The sequence below is a fragment of the Apus apus genome, chromosome 9 (assembly GCF_020740795.1).
Source record: "Apus apus isolate bApuApu2 chromosome 9, bApuApu2.pri.cur, whole genome shotgun sequence".
NCBI classification, from domain to species: Eukaryota; Metazoa; Chordata; class Aves; order Apodiformes; family Apodidae; genus Apus; species Apus apus.
In genome coordinates, this window is record NC_067290.1 from 18,104,618 (window position 1) to 18,128,158 (window position 23,541).

A 23,541-nucleotide genomic window follows, 5' to 3' on the forward strand; every position below is an offset into this window, starting at 1 on the left:
CGCACCGCGCCGGGCGATGCGGGCGGCGGGCTGAGGGCGGGCGGGCGCCCGGACCCGCGCCATGCGGCTCTCCTGCAAGGTGGCGGCGGCGCTGCTGGGCCTGGGCAGCCTCCTGCTGCTCTACCTGCTGGCGGGCAGCGCCGCCGCGCCCCCGCGCCCCGCGCCCTCCGCGCCCGCAGCCCGCCGGCCGCCGCGGCTCAGCCGGAGCCCGCCGCGGAGGAGCCCCGCCGGGGGCCGGCTCGGCAGCGCCAGGTAACGGCGCCGGGACGCGGGAGCTCGCCCGCCCGCCCGCCCCACGCGTGACCGCCCCCCGCTCCCTGCCCTCGGAGCGGAGCCCGCCGGGCCCCTCCTGCCCAGCCCCGGGAGCCCGGCTCTCCCAGGCGTGCCCAGCCCCACGCGTGCCCGTGGGGCCCCTCGCCTATCGCCGCTCGCGAGGGTCGTTTTGCCGCCTGGATCTTCGGGCACTTCCCTTTCCCGCATCTTTTTCCCCTCGCCTTTGCCAGGGATCGGAAACCCTTGTGCGAGCTGCTCTGGCTGTACCAGTCCGGAACTTTTTCCTGCGTGTTTTCACTTGGAGCGTCGGTTGCCAGAGATGCCACGGGAGTGCGGGGAGGTGCTGCCTCCGCCCCTGCTCCCTGCCTCCGAGCGGGGCGATGCCTCCCCTGCCTGCTGCGAGGGCGGCCTCCGAAACTGCAGCTTTTCCATCAGTTTTGGCCTTGTTTTGAAGGCTGACGTGGGGAATGTGGTGGTAGCTCGCTGGCTGGAGTCGGTGAGGAGCTGCTGTCAGCCTCGGGAGCCGCGCGCCGGCGGGTTGCTCATTAATGCTGAGGGGAAACGAGAAGGGGGCTGGCTCTGTCTGTGTGGTACCGCTGGGCTCCCAACTGCGAGGCACCCACGGGTTTTAAGCTCTTGAGCTTTTTGTTTTGAAAGCTTTTTATGATGTAAATTAATATACCGGAACTTTAAAAACCAGTTTGAAATCGTGGGCTGTTGTGTTCCCTCCTGCAGCACCTTACAGGCAGAATATTTTTTTTCTTAAACTGTAATTCCTTCAGAAAAAGACACAGACAACATGCTTTCAGTGGGTGGAGGACTGTTTTCCCCTCTGCATTCCAACTACATTATGGTCTGTGTGACCTCATATATCTAATTAACTTGGTATGTCTTTGTGTCTTTGATTCATGATTTCACAGGGATGTTCTGAATGAAAGACTATTCCCGTTTTTTTGAGCTCTTATTCCTTAACTTATTAAAGCAGTTGGTTTCTTACAAGCATTGTTACCCTGCTGAATGAAAGAGATGTTTACTGTGGCTGAGAATGGATCATGGGCAGAATTCAAATGCATGTGTTAAAGCAGTATTATTTCCACTAGCAACTGTACCTCCTAAAGTCATTTTTCTTTAAGGCATATCTCTGTGGTTATCATGGAAATCAAGAAGAATTACTGAAGGAAGGAGCTCAGAAAGTATGAAACTGATAGAGAGTGTAAACAGCTGTTCCATTTTAATGAGCTCATTTCAGTGAGCATCTTCATGTTCCAAACTTTGACATTATCTAACTTTTCTATTATTTATTGACTTTGCAAGCACTTTTTACAAAGTCGGTAACAACATCAAAAAAGAGACAGGAATGTTGTATTTAAACCAGGCCTTCTCTTCAAATTTTTGGGTTGGTTTGGTTTTTTGTGGGGTTTAGTAGTTGGGTTTTTTTCCCCCTCGCATCTTCTGGCAGGGCATGATCCTGCACCACTGGCACCAGAGCACAATTCTGTGAGCCCCTCACTGAAAGATTCTGTATTTTGTTAGTTACAGCTCAAATAAAATGTATTTATGTGAGGTTATCCATAAAAAATAGGGGGTTTTGGGAGGTGACATAATGTGGCCCAAGTCAAGGAGATGCCTGCCTTCTTGGAAAGGCTGAAGTACCCACCAATGGGTGCCATTCTGGAATGGATCACATCCACGCTGGGGTGGTGAAAGCATAAGGTGGTGGGATCTGTTAGGCTTGAACAGCCTGATCCGAGATAAACTGAAAGTGATGTGAGGCTCTTTCCAGGAGGCTTGAATTTGGAGTAGAAGAAACAGACAATGATTTAACTAGTTATTAACTTCAGGAGTGAGTTTTCCCATTGATGTAATCGGCTTTGCTTATTATGGATGTGTCTGTAGTAAAGCACATCCACTTTAACATGCTGAATCAAGGTTGTTACTGCCTATTCATTCCTACAATATAAATAATTATTATTTTAGTAGCTCCTTATTAGCAAAGGAGTATGTTTTCGTTTTGTGTGATGTGGGAGATCATTTACAATCTGACTCCCTCAGGATAATAATAAAAAACCTACTATGACTGCATAAGGTCTTGTGATCAGATCATGGTGTATGTGTTTATATGTAGACTGGGTGATTGATTCAAATAACCTTAGTAAAGTTTTCCCTGTATGAATATAAGAAGTTGGTTTAGTTCAGTTTTGCCAAGTTGATTTGTATAGTTTCATCAGAAGGGTGAAGGGTTTGGCCTCAAATCAGAAATATTTAAAGGCGTTATCTAGGATGTGTGTTTGCTTTGTAAGAATCAGTCATGCTGCAGACAAAGTGAATTGTCTTTTTTTACTGGGGTTTTTAATACTGCTTTCTGTAGTCACATGATAATAAAAGAAGACATTAGGTTTTAATTGTTAAGAAGGGCAGGTTGCTTCAAATGTAAGTGGTCATACAGGATAAAAGCTTAACTCACGTATCATTAGCTGGCTGGTACCTACCTAATGTTAGTAAATATGTACCAGTGTCCTGCTTGGCCCATTAGATAATTTTGGCAAATCTAGATGAACATTGCATATAAGTTTCTGGTTAGCTTTGAAAAATTATTTTTGATGGTGGTTTTACTGATCCTTCCTCTTGGAAGTAACAAGTTCTGTGCCTTCAGTAAAATGTTTTTCATATGAAGAATTGTAAGTATGTGCCAAACCACTGTGTGCAAAGTATCAAAAAGCAAAAGGGTTATTTTACATTTGAAGGGCAGATGTGACCACACTTTCTATTAAAGCAGCATGGCAAGGCTCAGGAAGTGAACCTTTGCCAGCACATTTAGTTCCCTGGAAGTAACTTTTCCAAAGCAAAACATCTCTTACATGGCAACCTGTCAAGATACTTTCTTTGCAGCCTGTGTGCACTCACATGCAAGTTTGGCTTGAGTTTGATAGCCTATAACAGCATGCTGAAGGCCCAAATACCACATACTTGCCTGACAAAGGACACGCTTGATAAAAGAAGATACAAACATCCATTCTAGTTTTGAGTGTTTTTCTCTTTTCTCTGAGTGGTAGAAGGAGGCTGAAACTTCAACAATTTTTTGATTGTCAGCAACTACAGTCAGTTTTGTGTAGCTGCATTAAAGTGAGAAAACTTTATTTTAAAACATTTTGAGCCACTCTGATTTATATTTTAAAGTGTGTGAAACAATGTGTTTCATATAATGGAGCTGGTGTTTGGCCACTGACTCAGTGCTGACTGCCTCGAAAGGAGCCTATTTAGTGAATCACCAGTTTTGATACGTTGCCTAAATCTAACCTTGTTTATGCTGCAAGAGTAAATGAGGTCATAATGCTAAGAAGGTTTCAAAAACTAACAACTATATCACATTTTGTAAGAATCTGCATGCATTGTCTTTCTCTCAGGAATAAATTTGAAGGCTTGAATAGATTAGCAGGCTCTGTGATCAGATGGGAATGCATTATTTTCAATGGATCTGGATTGATTTAGACAGGTTTTGGGTTCATTATGTTTGAGACACTTAGACTGTGACTAATAAGAAAATTGCATGCAATCTAAACTTTAAGACCTAGAAATGTACACCATTTGCCTTGAGTATTCAGGCTTCTCCTGCGATGTCAGTACCCGTGCCTGTCAGAAAAAAATGTAAGCAGTAAATAAAATACCACTGGGCAAGTGGGTAGGAGTTGGTCGGTGTGCTTGAAAGGCCTTTGCTATGAACGTTTTCTCATGTTGTCTTACTAAGCCTGTCTTCAGCTGTTTCACAGGGATGTATTCTGCAAGTATTTTGTGATGCTTTCTGTAGTGCTTAGTCTTAATTTTAAAGCCACATAATAGGAAAACAATGCCAAAAGGAGAGTGGAAAGCTACATTTATGTACTGAAATTAGAAGAAGGATATCAAGGCAGCAAAGGCTTTGTGTATGTAGTTTCTTTATTTGTTCTTATCAAGCACATTAAATTTAAGGGCTAGGTAATTGTATTGGTTTAGATGCATTTAAACATTTAATTTAGGTGATAAAATCCACTTATAGACTCTATCCATAACCAGTAAGTTGGACTACAAATGAATGAATGCACGTATAAATATTAGAAAGAATTAGGTAATAATAATATCTGTAGTACTCTGTTAATCTATGTGCTTTTTAATGTGCTTGGAAGTCTCTTGAGGTAGGTAACTTTCTACTGTAACATCTATTACCATTTCACAGGTAGGACAACTGAAGGGTAAAGAATCAATGACTCGCCCAAAGCTTTGCAGGGACTGACTTACTGAAATGGAGCCAAAAATGGTGCTCACTTACCCTTCAATCACTGCCTGAGTACTTCTCTATGTCAAAAGCCTATTAATGTCATAGGTTGATAGCCTAGCAATATATTCTTCCTTGCTTGCCAGCTGTTTTTCACTCTATATAACAAATTTCATTATTTTGTACAATTTACCACAGTATTAATGTACCTCATCCTTTAAAGCAAAGGATGCGTCTCTCGCCTGTTCCATTTGTTTCTTGTCCGGGAACATCTGAGCAGGTAGTGTTTCAGAAAGCTCTCAGCTTCCCACCGTGTTTGCATCAGCCCCTGGTAAGGACACGACAAACAAACATTGTGGTTAGAGGAGATACACTGTATCGAACCAGGGTTCGGGGTGCACCTTGCCTGAAACCTCAGCTTACAGAAGGCCTTTCATTCAGCTCTAAGTCTGTTTGAATGAGAAGGCTCCTGGTGCCTAGCCTGACCTATCCCAGTAGAAATGAATTAGCTGGCCCACTGCTAAGTTCTAACCTTCAGTTTGTCTCTTGACAACACATGGTGGAGGCCCTCTTATCCTCAAGAGGGGATCCCGATAAGCCAGCAGAGCCAGTTATTGTGTGTACAACAGAAACACCCTAAATGCTGTTGGTCAAACTGGGACTGTTTTGGTTTGAAGGCATTGGCTGTATCCTGCAGATCTGTAAGGAATATCCTTTCATCCAGATGTTATTTCTGCTCATCCCTTCCCTTCCCCTCTCCACTGTGTGTATGTGCATGTCTAAGCAGAAGAGGGGAATGGAGCTGTGATGTTCTTTGCTGTAATCTGCCTTCCCAGCAGTTTGACTTGGGCTTTACACCTGCCTGTTTTCAGACTTCTGGTTAACAACAGTCATTTTGTAAAGGCTAAGCTAATATTGCTGTTAAATGTGTCTTGCTATGGCATTCTTGTATGTTCCTTTCCAGCTCACCTTTATTCTCACAGTGCTCTTGGCTTCCTTCTAGTGAAGATGCAAAATGTTGTGTCCCAGCAGTAGTCCCAGCTACTTTCTTCACTAATTGTTGCCCTGAGTGTCCCAGACTGCTACTGAGGTAGTTCAAACACTACCTCATGCTTCTTTTCTTGGGGATTTTTATTCCTACCCAGGCCAGTTCAGGGTCCTGAATGCCTTCAGCACAAGCCTTGGGGATTCATGATTACTCGTCGCCAAGGCTCAGCTTTCTCCTCCACCCTCTGGGGCTGGGAGGGTGTCTGTCTCTTGTCCTTCTGTAGCTCCCATGGGCTTATCAGGCATTCTACTTTCATCTGTTGGTTCCGCCAAGTCTGTTGAAAGTGCTTGTCTACGTATACTGGATTTTTCACTCCAAAATAGCTGCAGAATGGAGAGTTCACTGTGGCTAAAATTTGCAAAGAAAAGCTTAGTGCTTTAGTGTTGAGTTTTGAAGTGTTGCAATAAAAGCTTAAAGTTTAGTCGCTCTCCCAGTGAATTTCATTGCCACAGGCTATATCAAAGCAGTTCTCATCTTGCATATGGCTTGATTTAGAGACTCAATTAAGAGGAAACATTAAAGAGATAGGGAGAAGGGGGGAAAAGGGGATCTGTGTGAGCAGCTAATTATTCACTTCAATAATTCAGTGGTTTTTACACTAATAGGTTGGGAAGTAAATACCACTTCACATAGATGTAGTGTTCCATTATTTATACACTGATGAAATTGGGGTTTAATTAAGACTAAAGCCTAAGATTTTAAACCCTTAATGAAACATGTTGCTTTGTATAGTCAGTAAAGTACTGCTGGCTGGTATTCCTTAACACAGAAGTGGATTACTCTGTAGTATAGAACACTTCTGGTTAACAGAGCAGCATTTTAGTGCCTGCAAAAAGATAATGACAGCTTTATTAACTGTCATTTCTCTCTTTATTTAGAACTTTAATTTCTACTATTAACTTTGCTGTTTAATTGTGTGTGCTGAGAAGAGGCAGGGATTGATGTCCTCTGCTCAGTGATATGTCAAGAACTGGCAGTGATCTATGATTAGCCTTTTGAACTCTCCTGTAATGATTAAGATGCTTGTAATTTGGTTGCTTTGTCAGCACACATCCATCTAATGGAGCATAAATGCCATCCGTGTTGGAATGTGAATGCAGTAAGGTAGAAGCATTCCTGGATGATGTGATTTTACCTCCATACTGATGGGGGGGCGGGGCACACAAACCCAAAAGGCTGTATTTTCAAAATGTCTTCAACTCCTCAAAAGAACACTGATTTTTCTGGCTAGCAAGTAGCTTCAGTGTGCCTTTTACGTGCCCATTCCCCTGTTGTCTAGCTGAAATGTATTTAAAGCCACACAGATGTGGGCTAAGTGAAAAAAGCATAGTTTGGCCCTTGACTGCTTGTGGAATATAGTCTGGTTCATTTGGGACATGTGAATATGTTTGTTTTCAAAAATCTCTGTTTTAGCAAAATCTCAGGGTTTCCACTGGGTGAAATGGAGAGCAGTTCTTTGAAACTATGCCAGTACCTTCAGGCCAGGATTAAGACATGCATTTTTAACAGCAAAATTAATTAACTGTTGGAATAATTTACATATGGATGGAGCGTTTTGTTTTGTTTTGTTTTTTAAGTATGCATGTCTTCTTCCAGTCTAGCCAAAAGTTATGGGCCTGGTAGTGAAGTTCCTGGATGTAGTTCTTAATCTGCATTGTGTTAGAAAGTTGGCTAGGTACTAATAAGTCCATTCTGGCTTCATAACCTCTAAGCTGAAAAAAAAAAGGGCTATCATTTGCACAGAGCAAGTTGTTGTCTGGTTTGAGGTGCTATTGAATTAGTTTCATATGTGTATGTAGTGTAGTGATTGATGCAAATCCAGAAATGTAGGAATAACCAGAACACTTCTGACAATAGTGTATTTCTTTGTGTTGTAATTTTGACACTTTTGATTTGTACCATTGACAAAAATTGGCATGTCACCTGCATTCTCTGTGGATACCTATTAAAAAAAAAAAAAGCTCCTGATCCCTTACAAAAATGAAGGGGAAGAAAAAAACTCCGATATCTGTTAATGTGGAATTCCCTTCATGCTTACATCAGTATTTTTATATGCCTGTTGATGAATTTTCAGGAAGCCTGGAGAACAGAGGAATTTAAAAGAGCCTTCATCTTCACCATGCATGCACCTGGCAGTGGTGGCATGTGGGGACCGACTGGAAGAGACACTGATCATGCTGAAATCAGCAGTTCTCTTCAGCAACAGGAGGCTCTGTTTCCACATTTTTGCTGAGGATTCCCTTAAGCCTGAATTTGAGAAGAAGGTGAGTTTCTTTGTCATTTGGTAAATAAGTGAGTTCATTATAACTCACAAATATCTGAGAAAAATTGCACTGACATCAACAAGTAGCAGCTAAGCCCCTTTTTACTGTTATTTCTTCATAAATTCCTTATGCATGCATGTTTGTTTATTTTTAAAAAGCTATATAACATGTAGTGTCTAATTCCTCCCCCCATGTCTTTCAGTTAAAGGAATGGCCTTCCTCCTATACGAAGAAGTTTGAGTACAACATTTACCCAATAACCTTCTCAGTAGGAAATGCTCAGGAATGGAAAAAGTTATTCAAACCATGTGCTGCCCAGCGCCTCTTTCTTCCGGTAAGGCACCTGGATTTCTGAGTAGGTTGCATCAGGAAAAGGTTTAATTCCACAGAAAGGAAGCTCTGCTGGTGTAATATTAAAATAATTTTCAGGTTGAAACATATGCTTAAAGATATTTTAGTCTGTGCTTTAGCCACTTAAAAAAACACAACAAAAACAAACAGAAATCCAGCCTCGCTTTTTCTCCTGCTAACAAAGGATGTGTGTTTCTTATTTGTCTCTGGTTCCATCAGCCTCTCAGGCTCTCAAGACTCAGTTTGAGAGCTCTTTCAGGGCAGATGCTTTCAGGGTAGATGCTGCATGCTTTCCATAAATGACATTCTTTTCAGCTTTAGTCATCATACCCTCCTTACGCACTATCTCTCTTTCCATATGTTAGCCCTTAGACTGATGCTTTCAGCAATCCCTTTTCCTTGAGTTTTATTTCTTTTTCCAATACTGTCAGGTGTGCCCTTAAGGTACTAATTCCAATGTTCGCAAAGTCAGATTTCATGCCAGAGCTCTGTGCATCCTGGGATCTTCAGGTTCAGTGAAACTTTTGTTCTTTACTGTGTAATACTTAGTGTCATAAACCTGAAGAATATCTAAGGTTGCTGGAGAGAAAGAAGGTATTGGTAACAATTTTGCATGTGCAGGAATATCAGAAACTGAAAGAACTTTTGCACAAAGTGATTTCTGTGGAACTGCAAACATCTATCAATAATATCTTGTGCATTGCTGGTGATTGGGATGACTCCAATAAAGTGACATATTATTCACATGATCCAGATTTCTTCATTGTCTTATGAGAAATGGTGGGGGGGGACAAAGAAATCTTTACTTTCTCAGATGGAAACAATCAGGAGACAGCTGCACGTCCAGATACATAGACTGTGAATACATATGTGAGAAAGTATGTGCTGTCAGCAGTTCTGTTCATCTGCCTTTCAGGGGTAGACTATGAAATGTGCAAAGGCCAGATGGGCTGAAAGTAACTCCACCTTCAGCAGAGATCCTCTCTTCTCTGAGTAAATATTTGTATCACATGAAAAATAATCCCTAAGCGTTTTCTTGTTCAATACAAATTGATTGTAAAGATGTACTCAAATGGAGTTGTTTTCACTGGGTAAACTCCATTTTCTCTTTTTATTTCTGTAGTTTGTTTTTTGTTTGGGTTTTTTTTTTTGTCATTTTTGTAGACTGTCATGGCAGAAATGATTTCACTTTTATTTGTCATCACGTTTCTGATGACAGAAAAGAGTGATGTATTCATGCTGTTTCCTTTAGGGTGTGCTTTTTTGGTTCCTTTTTTTATCACTCACGTGTTGCCAAAGTTCTCCAGTAACTTCTTGTAAGAAATATTAAGGCTGTTGCATGTTGTCTTAGCAAAACTAGGAGGCAGTATGAACTGCCAATTTTTGTTTCTCCTGGGGCAATTGCAAGATGTTGTGTGTGGTCAGGCTGAGGTTTATGGCTTCGAATAGCAAGGGGTGTCCAAGAGGAGTTGCAGCTGACACTTAGTTGATAAGAGTATAGCAAAGAAAACAATTTCTAGTAATATCTGAGGTGGCAAGTGTCCAGTTGGACTTCTGGTACTTAAGTTTGCAGGCTGACAGAACCTTGGGCTGTTTCTGCCCAATTTCAGCCACTGTTACTTTTATCGGTTCTTGATGACTAGGTTCTGATATCCCCTTTGAATGAGGCAATGCTGTAGAAATCCGGTCTGCACACAGCAGGACCAGAAGGTTTTGTCTTTATTGTTTAGGGAGCTATTTTGACTTGTATTTTAAATAAATACCAGCAGGATGTCAGTATCCCTTTTTTTTCTTCTCCTTCCCTGTTCTAAGCATTTTCCTCTGCAGCAGCATAATGTGACTGGATTTAGGGAGGACCCCAGGAGAGCAGTAGTTGAGTGTATCAGTTGTTTAGCCCTCAGTTGTGCAAATTGTCTTGCTCCTGATAATGCTAAGCCTGAGTGGAATGTGAGTCTTTGATTCACAAGTGCCTCTCCTGCCAAAGAAACCTCTCTCCTGCAGCACCAGCAGGCATGTGAAAGTGGACAGGAGGGTACAGGGGTGTGTTAAAGGAAAAATGCATAAGAATCTTTCAGTGGTTTTACTCACGGTTAAAACTCAAGCAAGGGGATGTGACCCTGCAGCTTGTCATAATGAACTGTTTTGTCCAGGGTGAGAGGTTGACGTACACACTGAATCTTGGGTTACTAAAATGTTAAGGAAGATTATACGGCTTCCTACATTTTACAGAGGCATTCTGTGACATCTGATCATGTTTGCTACTTGCATGCAGGGAGTAGAGTGAGCCTCCATGTAATCTCACACGTCTAAGTCTCTTGCTGCACTCTGCTCCAGTAAAACCACCAACAGGATTTGCAAGGACACAATGAGGAAGATGTGGATCTTAACATAAGCACAAAATGAAACTTAAAAAAAAAACAAACTAGGAGGGTAATGCTCTCAGCAATCACTTGGAACTGTTTTGTAATACTAACATGGATGTTAAGACACCAGGTGAAAACTGTCCTCTGGCCTCAGGAATGTTGCACACCACAGAGCTGGCTTGCAGCTGTCTCTGGGGCTGTTCCGGAGCTACTAAAACAGTCAGCTAAAGTATCATGGAATGCTTAAAGGATTTTGGGGTGATTTTAGTTCTAATAGTAGCGAACATTTAGAACCCTGCTCAAAACACTTAATCTGCTTAAGAGCTTTTAAGGTAGATTAGCAATATCCCTGTATTATAGCTGTCCTCTTGAGTATGCTGAAGTATCCAACCCAGTGGATCAGTGGCAGCACTGGGAATAGATGCCAGGACCTTACCTAGACAAAAGTGTCTGTCGCTTGTAACTTGAGTCAATTCCTTACTACAATGAAGTTCAGTAACTTGGTTCTGTGGTACTGTGACATTAGCATCAAGGTTTGTGATGTGTCCCCTAATTTTGGATAAAGCTGTGACAAACTGCCGTGCTAGTCATTGCAAACCAGTAGGTAGCACAGCTTCACAATACACCAATATGTGTTTACACAGTAGTGTGCTATTACTTGCCAACCTTGCTAACACAGGGAGACTCTATGGAGACAGAAGTTGTGAAATGAAATTACAGATAATTGAGTATTTAAGTGAAGTGCCAGGCTAAATATAGCCAGTTCTCTGCAGAGCTTTTTGACAGGTTTACTAAGAACACTCTATATAGCTGCAAAAAATCACACTTCATTTAAGCTGTAAGTGCCCATGGAGCGAGGAGGAAGGCAGGCACGATCCAGCCACATTCCTGACCGTTCCTTTCAGAAATCACAGTCTGTCAGGGATGTCTGCATGGTTTGTGCTGGCAAGTGTGAACCCAGACTACCAGACACAGTCTGGCATTGCTTATGCTCCAGGTCAGGTGCATGCAATTTTAACCTGCAGTAGCCACATCCCCCTGCTTTGCCCTCCTGGCAGGCTCAGCTCTGCCAGCCCTTGTGCAGCGTCTGGCTCAGGCAGAGCAAGCTGGGGCAAGGGCTCTTGTGCCACAGGCTGGCCCTGTGGTACTCACCTGCTTCTGACACTGAGAATCAGCAGAGTCAAGAATGCATCATCTGCTCTTGTATGCTTTTGAATAAGTAACAGCTAAATATCGTTTTCAGGGCTGTGTAAAACCTAAAATTATTTTTTTAAAAAACTCTTACTTAGTTTGGGAACAGAGCTACCTGAAAGATATCGGCCATTGGGAATGCCAGAGTTATTTAAATGAAGTTTATCCCCAATGTAACTCCACTGAAATCCCAGGAGCTATGCAAGGAACTCTTACAGCCACAGTTTCTGAAATGAGTCCCCTGCCCAAGGCAAAGTTAAATGCACAGCCAGAAGGGGATGCAATAATTTCAAACTGATGTGTGTGGGTTTTAAATAAGTCTTAATACTTCACATGTGAAAGAGAAAAGTGTGAAGGGCTTAAAGCAAGTAGCACAGCTTTCCTTTTAGCCTGTTGGATGTCACTGCAGGGCAACATCTGAAAGGAGTGTGAATTCTGAGTGGAGGGATTCAGGCCAGAAGGCAGGGGGTCTAATGCTGATAGGCACCCACTTCACAGATAACTGAAATACCTTCTTGAATCCATTTAGATATAGGAAAATTATTACAGTCCAGTGACTTCCACAGACTTCAATTTATGTGCATGTTTAGGGTTGCTGAAATAACAGTTTTCTGCTGGAAGAAGCAATGGCCATTCAGGCTGTCACTTTTGCTCTTACTGTGTTATTGAACTATTTGTGTCACTCATTTATTGTTACCTTCACATGTTGTGTCATAGTTTTCTGGAAAAAATGGTGTATTTATAACCTTCCATCCAACAGAGTAATCTGGATTCTGTTGGACTAGTTTATGTGGAGCTTCTTGTAAGCATAACTTTTGTTTTAAATGTAGAGGTGCTTGCTGCTCGTCCTGCTGTGTAGGAGGAACATGTAGTTATCATGTCAGGGGTTTGTTAAACTTGGCTAAATGTCAGTCCGAATCCTGAAGTGTTCAGTCAGGTGAAAAAATCTCATTTAAGTCTAGACTCACAGATCTGGCATCTTGGTGGATGCCTGTTACACATGCTTAAAGGTATTTTTTTTTCCCTTACTTGTTCAAAATCTTAGTGTTGTTCACTGTCTTTCACAGGTAATCTTCAGTCACTATGCATTTCAATTTATGTAAAATTCAGTTTCTTTAGTAGAATTCATTGTAACCTGTATAAATAGAAGAGCTTGTCATTAGTATCATTGCAGTTGGATGACAGTGTGATTGTTCTGTTCCACGGCGTAGTGAAAATCTATAGCCTTTTGGGTTTATTTTTCAAAGAAAAAGCTTTGGCTGAGACCAAAGTAAGAAAATCTGTCCTTCAGGATTTTCATGATGGACTTAGCAAATAGTGAAGAAGAGCAACAAAAATGCAGTTGGAACTGATGGCTGGCTTTATTTATTACTCAGCAAACAACCTTACCAATAGCTGGAGCAAACAGCAAGGGAGTTTTTTTGGGCTGTTGAAGCACTCTTTAATTTGCCCTACTAAAATTAATGAATGAGGATGTAAGGATTTGGTTGGCCACAAGGGGGAACATTTGTCAACAAGAATAGATTAAACATCCCGGCTCTAATGCACAGTTTACACCCTTCTGCCTTGATTAGCTTTATTGTGGTGACTTCTGATAACAGAGATCAGAATCTGAGCTGATAAGTTTTAATATGACATTCCTATTTATCAAGCACATTTTGTCCTTGAGCAGGATGCAAATGTATTTTTGTGATCGATAGCGTTTCCGTAATGAATGTGAAGCTTTTGTGTATAAATCATGTATATATTAGTACTGAATATAAGGCTCCTAGGAGCACAAGGCTGTGATAGGAGAAACGGTCATTAGAAAGGTGTAAGGAACATGATGCCACCTGGAGATGAAAAGTTTTCTGTTGTACTAGCTTACCCTTTCTGTCCATGGAGGAAGTTTTGTCTCACCACTTAGAGACCTTCAAAAGAACTAACAAAGCTATGGGAATGTATATTCTTTGCATTTTATTTCTGAATGGATACTAAATAGTCCCTGCAGGTGATTTGAGAGCTCAGTGGATAACTGTTTGATTGGAAGGTTAGAATCCAACTTCTGTCTTTGGTCTGATAACTGTTTTGCTGTGCAGTTAAGAAAAAAAACAACAGCAAAACAAACAACAAGCCAATAACCTGATAATTGTCATTCCTGTGTGTAATTATATTTAGCTGATCAATCAATAACCTCTTTTGAATTACCAGTTTGAAATGAAAGTACCTTTTGCCAACAATCTTCCTTTCTGTTGTCTATTTCGTTTCTTTTTCACCTCTTCCTCTCCCTTCTGTGCAAACCCAAAAGGTCATTTTAAAGGACGTGGATTCTCTCCTTTATGTGGACACTGATGTTCTCTTCCTGAGGCCCATCGATGACATCTGGCACATCCTGCAAGAGTTCAACTCCACACAGCTAGCTGCTATGGCCCCAGAACATGAAATACCAAAGATTGGCTGGTACAGTCGATTTGCACGTCACCCTTATTATGGAACAACTGGAGTCAATTCTGGAGTGATGCTAATGAATTTAACACGGATACGCAACACACAGTTCAAGGTGAGAAGAAATACAGCTGCTGCAGAAACAGATCATTTCTGTGTTCTGCACATCTTGTGAAACTTAGTATAAAAATGATATGAAGTTTGTGATAAAAGAATCTTAAAAATTCAGAATATATATAATTGGATACTAAAAGCAATTACAGTGAAAATTGTTATTAAAACAACTGAAACTTATTCAAGAGGCTGGAGCACTGAGAACTTCCAGATGAATCAGTCCATTGGCAGTAGTAAAAGTGACAGCTTCAACATTTCATTTTCCCTGGAAAGATACATGAAATAATAAACCTGAGGAACTTTAGTGCAGTCACTGTATCGTTTTTAAAATCAGAAAACTTGATGTAAATGTCTGGAGAAATTGGTAAATTTTTGCATCTGCTGTTAATAGAATTTTGTATCCTGCTGCAGATCAAGTGACTCCATGTATTCATATAAATGAGAAGGGAACATTTTTTCTGACATCTGCCCTCTTTTATGAGAGGTCTGACTTGTAAAATCTCTTTCACTGAGCACATATTCTCTAATATCTTTCAAAGCTTCATTTACCCCAAGTGGTCTTGTTCCTCAGTCAGGGCCAGGGGTTTCCTGTACCATTACAGAATCAGCTGGAGTAAAATAAGACCTTGCTCTTAATACCAGAATTCCCGGGGCAGATAAATTTTAGTTGACATTATTCCTCACTTTTATACCTCAGTTTTCACCTTGTCCCTGCATTTTTGCATTTTTCCACTTTTCCTCCCTCCTGTTACTCAGAATAGGAAGATTGTGAATAGCAGGAGCTGACATCAGAGCTCAACCCAGGAGACCTTCCTTTCCTGTTTAGATAAACAGGAGCACAGTCAGCCCTGGTGTTCCAACCCTATCCAGGTCTAACACTTCCTGGCAGTTCTTCATTTTTCACCTGGGTATCTGACATGGTTTAGCAGATTTAAAAATATATGGGTGCCACACTTTGAGTCATATATCACACCATTGTTCATGGTGTTAACCCATTGCTTCTGTTTTTCTGCCCTGCAGAACAGCTTGATACCGAGTGGTTTGACTTGGGAGGAAATGTTATATCCCTTGTACCAAAAATACAAAAATTACATTACTTGGGGAGACCAGGATTTACTAAATATAATTTTTTACTTTAACCCAGGTAAGTAATGATTCTTGGAGAATTTTTCTTTAACTTTACCATTTAAAAAAAAAAAAAAAAGTGCTATTTGTTATTTCTATTATGCATAATGTAGTGTGGCATGAAGTTGATGTGTGAGGGAGTGCACCTAGGGTTTACAACCTATGACAATACTTCTGAAATTGGTCCAGGTCCTGGGGCTTAGATTTGGTTCCACTGAATAAGTAAATCTATGTTCTGGAGACTGAAAGAAAATAAGGAACTATATTGTTAGTGATTCAATGCAGGAATGAAGTTCAAGTTGTGTGTGTGCTAAAGAGCATCACTGGACCAGGGCCTAGCTGACAAAATGGTTTTGTTTCAGATATTGTTCTGAGTTTGAAATTGCCAAACTTTCTCCAAAGCTATGCTCTATTTTTCTGAAATTCAGCTGAATTCTGATATAGATGCAAATGAGTAACAAAGCTAATAAAACAGAAAATGGATGCAGCTATTGGAACATCTCCTCTGAAACTGTTGCCCTCCCTACTTTTGGTCCTTCACTAAAAGTTATTTTTCAGATTCTTCCAGCTTCCCAGATGAATGATCCAGCCTCAAAGTGGTGATCCAGGCACCAAGGTGGTGTCTATATTTTGCTGCTTAGATTTGTGCATTTTCTACTCTTCTGCCTCCTGCTTGCTCTGGGACTGTGAAGAGCTGTGGAGGACTTCATGGCAAGTTTAGGCATCTTTATTTTAAAAGGGTGTGACTTTTTCCACAAATGCAGAGACAGTTTCTGGAAATTCAGCCCTTTGCAACTATTTTGCACTGATCACACAGAAATGTCTTCAGGCAATTCCAAACCAGTAACATCTGAGAGATGCAAGAATTTCAAAATTATAGCAGAGAACGTGCTTCCCAAAGAGGCTGAGAACCTTGTTTCAGGCTTCTGAATGTGCTGAGCATCCATTCTTATTCTCTTTTCCTTGTTTCCTCTGTGACCCCATATTCCCTTGAGTGATCTTAAGAACAGAATAAGTTTGGATTGATCTTTATTTATTCTCTTCTCCTTTCTTTTTCTCTAAGGAGTCATAGGGTGGGTAATTGGATATACCCAAATCCAGGCAAATAAAAGCAGAGAGCAAAAGCAAAGCCATAAGCTGACATCTGTTTACTGCAGACAGATGTCAAACATCAGTTGTGCCTGGTTCACTGTGTATTGCTGTCAATCCTAGGGAAAAAACAAAGTGGAATAAATCTTTATTATGAAATCATAAATTAATTTCAAAAAATAAATTCATGTTATGGGAGTAGGGTCTACTGGAGGAAAAGGCAGATGAAGCCAGATTAGTTGGGCAGTCAGACTCAAGCTGCTAACTTAGGCGTGGAGGAAAAAATACAAAGATTGAAAAAATATCTTAATTTTGGGATGAGAGCATTCTCTATCAAATCCACATGCTAAGGCTCTTTTCTGGACCATACTTTGTCTTTTCTTTGTAACTGGGAAATAATTTTTTAGGGGTTACATAACATCAGACTGCACAATAAAAGAAAACAAAAGAACTGGATACAATTAAAACAGAAAACTAGACTTTCCTGAGGTTTTAAACAGCTGGATGATTGAGACTGGCCTGGGAAGGCATCAGTCAGGACTCCTGCAGGTGTTTTTTTATAGGTGCAGTGCATTGGCTTGAAAATGCACAGAACTGTGTTACCTGGGGCCCTGTTTCCCATATCCAGAGGCTGTTCTGATGATTAATGGATCTGAAGGCTTGAAGAGCAGCTGGAGTTTGGATCTAGCTGTGACAGCACAAGATGCACAAAAGTGCCACAGTGAGGAGAAGATCAAGAATACTCAAGGGACATGTATGAAAGCTAATAAGCACCTGATGACACCCTCTCCCCATAGTGACCTGCTGATGAGCTGTACTTGCAAACATCTGTTCAGGGTTCCTGAAGAGATCCCTGTTAAGTGTAACAGGGTTTGGATTGGGCCTTAAGCTCTTCCTGCCCATTCAGCAGCACTGGGGAGCAGTTCTGAATGTGTGATAGGTCAGGCTGAATGAAAACCACTTACAATCTACCCTTTCTTGAGCTAGGGAGGCCCAAAGGGAGGAGATGTTTCAGAAACTTACTGTCCTGCTTCAAGAACCACACAGGACCAGCTGCAGACTTTCTGGGAAGCTAAGAAAGGCCAAGCGAAAAATTCCATCTTCAGTACTTCTGACACGACCTGCCAGCACAGGGCAGTGATTCATTGTGCTCCACTTCTGAAGCAAAAAGGTCACAGGGACTGGAGTGATTTACTATAAGCATATTACAAATACTGTGGGTGCATAGAGAAAGTGTAAAAATAAAATAAAATAATCAGTAGGAGAAAGGAAGCCTTTTTGAGAAATTAGGCTCATCTTTAAATAACCTGGACCTGTGAAATTAATGCATGATGTCTCTTAGAAGGACAGTGGATAAATGCTCTGCTGTATCTCAGTGTAGCAAACTGCCATAGCCTCAAGGAAAGCTTCAGCACCAAACTCTGCATGTACTTTGCAAGTTTTCCCATGCTGTCTCCAGAAGAGTTCAGAACTTTGCATAACCTTCACTGCTGCTTGTGCTTCCCTAGTCATTTCTATAACTCCAGCATCTTCTTACTAGGGCAGAGAACCCTGGATCATGCCACCTGGTGCATGCTCTCTGGTTCCGATTCTGGCACTTGTAGCTTTGTAAAATGCTCCCTTGGTTTATGTTAGCACCCACTCTTTGTGTTGCTCTCTCTGTTAGTTCAGGTCTAACAGTGCTGAGATTTGCGTAGTCATCCCCTGAGGAAAGGAAGCTTCTGTGTCTACCTGCTGCTTGGGATATTTGCAAAAAAAGTAACTGATTGATTTATTTATTAATGTGGCTTTTTTTTATAATCAATTCCATCTTTTTCACAGAAACATGGTTTCATTTGTTGTAAACCTTGTTTGATGTGTCTGTTTCTTCCCTCCCCCCTCTCCCCTGGCTGACACTGGCAGAGTGTCTCTACGTGTTTCCCTGTCAGTGGAACTACCGGCCGGATCACTGTATGTACGGCAGCAACTGTAAAGGTGCAGAAGAAGAAGGTGTCTCTATCCTGCATGGAAATAGAGGTGTCTACCATGATGACAAACAGCCTACATTCAAGGCACTCTATGAAGTGATACGTGATGTAAGTGTTGGTAGAGGCAGTCCTTTTATTCCGATGTGGGTTATCGCTTGAACCGGGTCACCCAGATTGCTCTTCCAGCAGATCAGGCTGAGCATCCTCGTGCTTCATGTATACCAGGCAGACACAAAATAACAAGGCTCCTTTGGCCTCTCCTTTCTCACTGCATGCATGTATTTGAGGTGGTTAAAACATTCCTGCTTCATATTATAGTAAACTTCTAATCAAAAAGGCTGATAAATTGCTTTTCTGTAACACTGAAGTTGGGAAAAAGTGTTTGATTGGAGTTCTTCCTGCTGGAACTGCAGCCCTGGTGCAGAAATACCCACTGAAAGCTTGATCTCCCTGAGAACCTAGAGCCCCAGGGCACACAGAAGGCAGGAGCTTGCATACAGACAAAGGTCCATATCTCCACTTTGAACATCGTATGTGTACATCTCCACTCTCTAAAATATGTGTTTTGTTACAGTATCCCTGTGTTAGTACAGCTCCTTTAAATACAGAGCCTAGAAATACAGTTTCTGGGAAATTGGCTATTTCAAACTTTTCTGAAAGCTAAGTCCTCTCAGGCAGATGAATCTTTGAAGCTGATAGGCTGTGATGACACTCTGGGAAGGTGAGGGACAAGTCACTGCCTGCCTACATAAAGTTTTACCTTACAGAAACTTCTACAATGCTATCTTGTAACTAGTGAAAACTAATAATTGGTTTTTCTTTTTTTTTTTTTTTTAGTTTCCATTTGAAGACAATCTCTTCCAATCTTTGTACTACCCTCTGCAGTCTAAGTTTCTGGATACAGTGCACACTTTATGTGGGAGAATTCCACAAGTATTTTTGAAACAAATTGAGAAAACTATGAAGAAGGTGTATGAAAATCGTGTCATTGTGTACTTGGGGGCCAACCACAGATACTAAACGGAGCAGCATTTTTACAGAAAATTTTTCATTCTTGCACCCAATTCTTATGAAGCCCATGAATGATGAAAATGAGCTCTTTCACTGAAACTCAGTATTAAAATATTTTTCTTATTCAATTTCCCAATACCCCCTGAAATTGCAAAAAACAGAGGAGATCCTAGAAGTCTGACTCAACTGTCCTTTCTTAGACCTTTTGTTCTCTTCTTATATATCTCTTGGTTGCAACAAAGAGTTGACCTTTCTCACTTTTACTTGATGAGTTTAGTTTGGTTATTTGTTTAAGAACAGCTGTATTCACTGTAACTTTTTTGCAAATTGTGCAAAAGCTTGTACTGAGATTTAACAAAGAAGTTATGGTTTGGTATATAAGGAATATAACTCTTGAAATGATAGGGCAAATATTCTTGATTGTCATGAGAATGCTGAATTACAGAAAAGACCTCTCCTGTGATAGGATGAGTTAAAATTTACTGCAGTAAAGGGAAAGTATTTGCTTAAAATTGCACTTCTGTCTGAAGGTATATTGCCTGCTATTCTTCATGTTTAGGACCTAAGATTTCTGTTACTTAAAAAGATCAGGGGAATAGAAGTGCCTATTTGCTTTGTATTTTACAGCACTTTTTGTCTAGTCATTGTTGTTGTCCATTCCACTCTATTGTAGTTTTGTGAGAGTTTCTCATGAAGGAATTAGAATGAAAATAATTAGAGCATAAATAGGAAGACACTTTACTAGAAATGGGAGGGGGATGCAGTGGAAGCTGTGGCACCTGCACAGCAGAGGGGGAACAGAAAGAGAATCCTTTCTTGCATGGAGTACAGTCAAGGTCTTCCCCACCACTGTCATAGTTTAGGAATGTATGCCCTAATCTGGTAATGCTAATTCCATTAGAAACAGTCCAAGAATATTGTGAATGAAGAGTACAAAAACAGGAACTACTGAACTGTTTTCCTTTTTAATTAATGATTTTTGATTGCTGTTTACTACACAGTAACAATGGTATGTCACCAAGAACTGTTCTTTCATCCCTACATTGGGAGGCTGAGGATGCTGCCTCTGACCCCCCTCTTCTGCTTCACCAGAGACCTGGGACACAAAAACATCTTTCTGCCTCACACTTGCTTTCCTGGAAGTAGAGAGTTTCATGCTACAGCCATAATGAACAGCTTCAGAGTGGGAGAGGATACAAGATGGCTTTGTTTATTTAAAATGCTTCATTTAGTTTAGATTTCAAAAGTATGGTGATGATCTCAGGCTGGGCACAGACAGGAGCTTATTAAAACTCACAGTAGCTGAAAGGTGCTTGGGACAAGTCACTGTGGGAGTTAAAGTGAGGACACTCTTAAAGAGCAGCGATCCAAGGGCAGACTCCCAGGGGCCATCTTCCAAGTGCAAGCCCTGAGGGATGTATGTAGGTGAGTGCTAGAAGAAAACAGCAGAGAACATGCTGTTACTTTTCAAGTCTGTTCAGCAAAAGAATCCCCCTTTAATTGGAACTACTCACTTTTACATCTAATAGGCAAAGTAGGAGAGGGGTGAGGAGGGCGAGATACATGAAAGGAAAACTGATACAAATTGTATGACTTGTACCTGTAACATACCTTTATTAGAGATAAATATTTGTGGGGTGTGGAGGAGAGAAATAATGTTTTCAAAGTAAAAAGTAGGATTTCTGAAGAATTGCAGTTTTGTGGGTTTCCACCCTATCCAGACAGGACTGATACAGAGTTTTATTAGAAAACAGCCTGCAAGAGAAAATCCTTTTGGCCTACACATTCCTCTCTCCTTGTGTGGCAGCTCATGAAGGGAGGGAAAACGCAGGCCTTGCTGGCATCTCAGGCTGCCAGATAAACAGCCTGTACACAGGATGAAGTGCTGACAAACTTTTTCTAAACACTAAAGTGTGAAAATGTCTGTGGCACATCCGTAAGTGTGGTGGGTGAATAAGGCCACATGGCAAACAGCATCACTAGGGAGACATCTGAGGAGAGGAGGTGTGAGGATAGAGCCTTGGAACAAGGGGCATACGGTCTTGGTCCCGGCAATTTCACTGCTGGTCTGTGCTAGTCCTCACAGGCATGACAGACAAACAGAAATGCCTGTTGTTCACACCCCTGCGTGCTGCAAATTCTAATCAACAATTTGTGCCTGTTTCTGACTCGGGTCATTATCTTGTAGCCTTTGCCACGTAAGTGTAAATTGACCTGGAAAGAACAGAGGCAGCTCTGCATCTATTTGGATTGAAAGCCTGGGACCCAGAAAGGCATTTAAACTTAGGTGTAGATGTTACTGTCTGTCACAACTTGCCTTAGTATTTTCTATTTCAGCTGAAGTTTTAGTCTCCACTTCAAAAGAACAGTACGTTTCCAGCTCCAGAGAAAAGACTTTAGAACCAGAAGGCAATGAAAGGAAAATGAGGCATGCTGTTTTAAAAAGTTGAAGGTAATGTAAGCCTAACATATGACAGGTAAACCTTTTAGGCTAGCAATGCTGAGAACTTGTAAAAAAGTATTAGCTTTTGTTTTGTTCCTTATTTTGAAATAAGAGAATGCTGGTGAAATGAGGATAGGTGAGACATGCTGGGTGCTCTGAATTCCTCATTTCTGTGGTATCTACAAGGCACAGAAAGTTGCAGAGCAGAAGTCTTGTTGTCCAGACAGTTGCAACCCTGGTGTTAAGCCTCTGAAGTTAAGGCTATGGCTGTGTAAGCTGTGATTCAGCAGAACCCTGCAACTGTGGGCACATTACAATGAAGGAATGGAATTCATTAAAAAAAAAAAAAAGCCATTATTGCATATAAAATGATTAGAAATTAAAACAGTGCTTTTTATGTTTACAGGAGGTGCTACATTATGCTTAGAAACAACTGTGTTATGTTCTCAACAGCTATTAAGATATATGAAGTATATACTTTAACATGAAGACTTTTGTTACTGTAATATCAACTTGCAGGAAGAATGGGGATGTTCCCCCGTGCTGTGCTTTTGCTGAGGAAAAAAAAGCTATAATTTGATCTCTCCAAAGTGTTTTAAAACAAGTATGTAACTTTTTTGTGTGTGTGGTTAGAGTGATTAATTTATATTTTTCTTACAGCTTTGAAAACCATGTTATACTTTGGTTTAACAGTAGCTGATTTTAATATTAATCTTAGAAACCAATTTTCATTCATTTTGTATTTCATATTTGTGGCTAATTCCTTGTTCTTGTGCCTTCATTTATTTTAATAATGGGATGTGTAAATACTTATGTAGACTTTATTTCCTCATTTCCCCTTCCTCTCATGTATTTTAGTTATTTCCAATGGTATAATGTAACCAAAACACCTTTGCTAACATAACACTAACATAGGGGGCGAAAGGAAAATAGTGTTATTTAAATGAATAGACACTTCAACACATGGAGTGTATTGATAACAAAGGAAAAAAATCACCTTCCACACTGAGAGAGAAACAGCCCAGAGAAATGTGCCTGGGGTATTTAACATACACCTCACCCAGCAAGTGTTTGGCACCCTGAATTTTGCCTGTGTAGTCAGTAGGTTTATATGCAATGCATAAAGCTGAGCGTGTAACCAAGTCCTTGCTGTATCAGCTTCAAATATTCAGGTTTAAAATTTGCTGTATTATACCTAAACTTGCTGAAGATAGATAAATAGGGGCTTTATGTTAAGAGCTGCTGAGCACCCCCTTTTAGCCCAAAGCCATTTAAGAAAGTGTCAGGCTACCAGTGTGTATTTTAGTATTTGCTTGCATCATTTATATAAAGTGAGTTTTTCTAGGCTATTTGCCTGCTTATTACAAAGTGGGCTTAGGTAGTTCTGCTATTATGTCACCTACAAATGGAAACTGGAAACACCCTGTGTGTGTGTGTGTACCCAATGTGAGTGTGTGTGTAAAGAATTCTGTACCTTTTCTCTATCAATGAATTGCTTGTGTATATTTACATGACAAGTGCAACAATTGTTTATAGCTCCCAAGGAGGCCTAGCAGGGCATTTCTGTGTTGACTCAAGATCCTATGGCTTACAGTACAAATAAATGAAGTTTTAAGCAAGCTCTGTATT

The 23,541-nt window shown here is 40.9% G+C and overlaps 1 protein-coding gene across 1 annotated transcript; it reads left to right on the forward strand.

Moving 5' to 3' along the window:
• Positions 1 to 23,531, forward strand: GXYLT2 (glucoside xylosyltransferase 2). Its single transcript, XM_051627554.1, has 7 exons — positions 1 to 252; positions 7,645 to 7,834; positions 8,037 to 8,168; positions 14,027 to 14,278; positions 15,298 to 15,421; positions 18,394 to 18,566; positions 19,296 to 23,531. The coding sequence occupies exons 1-7, from the start codon at positions 62 to 64 to the stop codon at positions 19,476 to 19,478; spliced, it is 1,245 nt and encodes a 414-aa protein (XP_051483514.1). The 5' UTR covers positions 1 to 61; the 3' UTR covers positions 19,479 to 23,531.
• The last annotated feature ends 10 nt before the right edge of the window (positions 23,532 to 23,541 follow it).

Coding starts and splice junctions, on each gene's coding strand:
- GXYLT2 (XM_051627554.1), top strand. CDS start 62: ATGCGGCTCTCCTGCAAGGTGGCGGCGGCGCTGCTGGGCCTGGGCAGC. Junction 7,835..8,036: donor AGCCTGAATTTGAGAAGAAG/GTGAGTTTCTTT, acceptor CATGTCTTTCAG/TTAAAGGAATGGCCTTCCTC. Junction 8,169..14,026: donor CCCAGCGCCTCTTTCTTCCG/GTAAGGCACCTG, acceptor CAAACCCAAAAG/GTCATTTTAAAGGACGTGGA.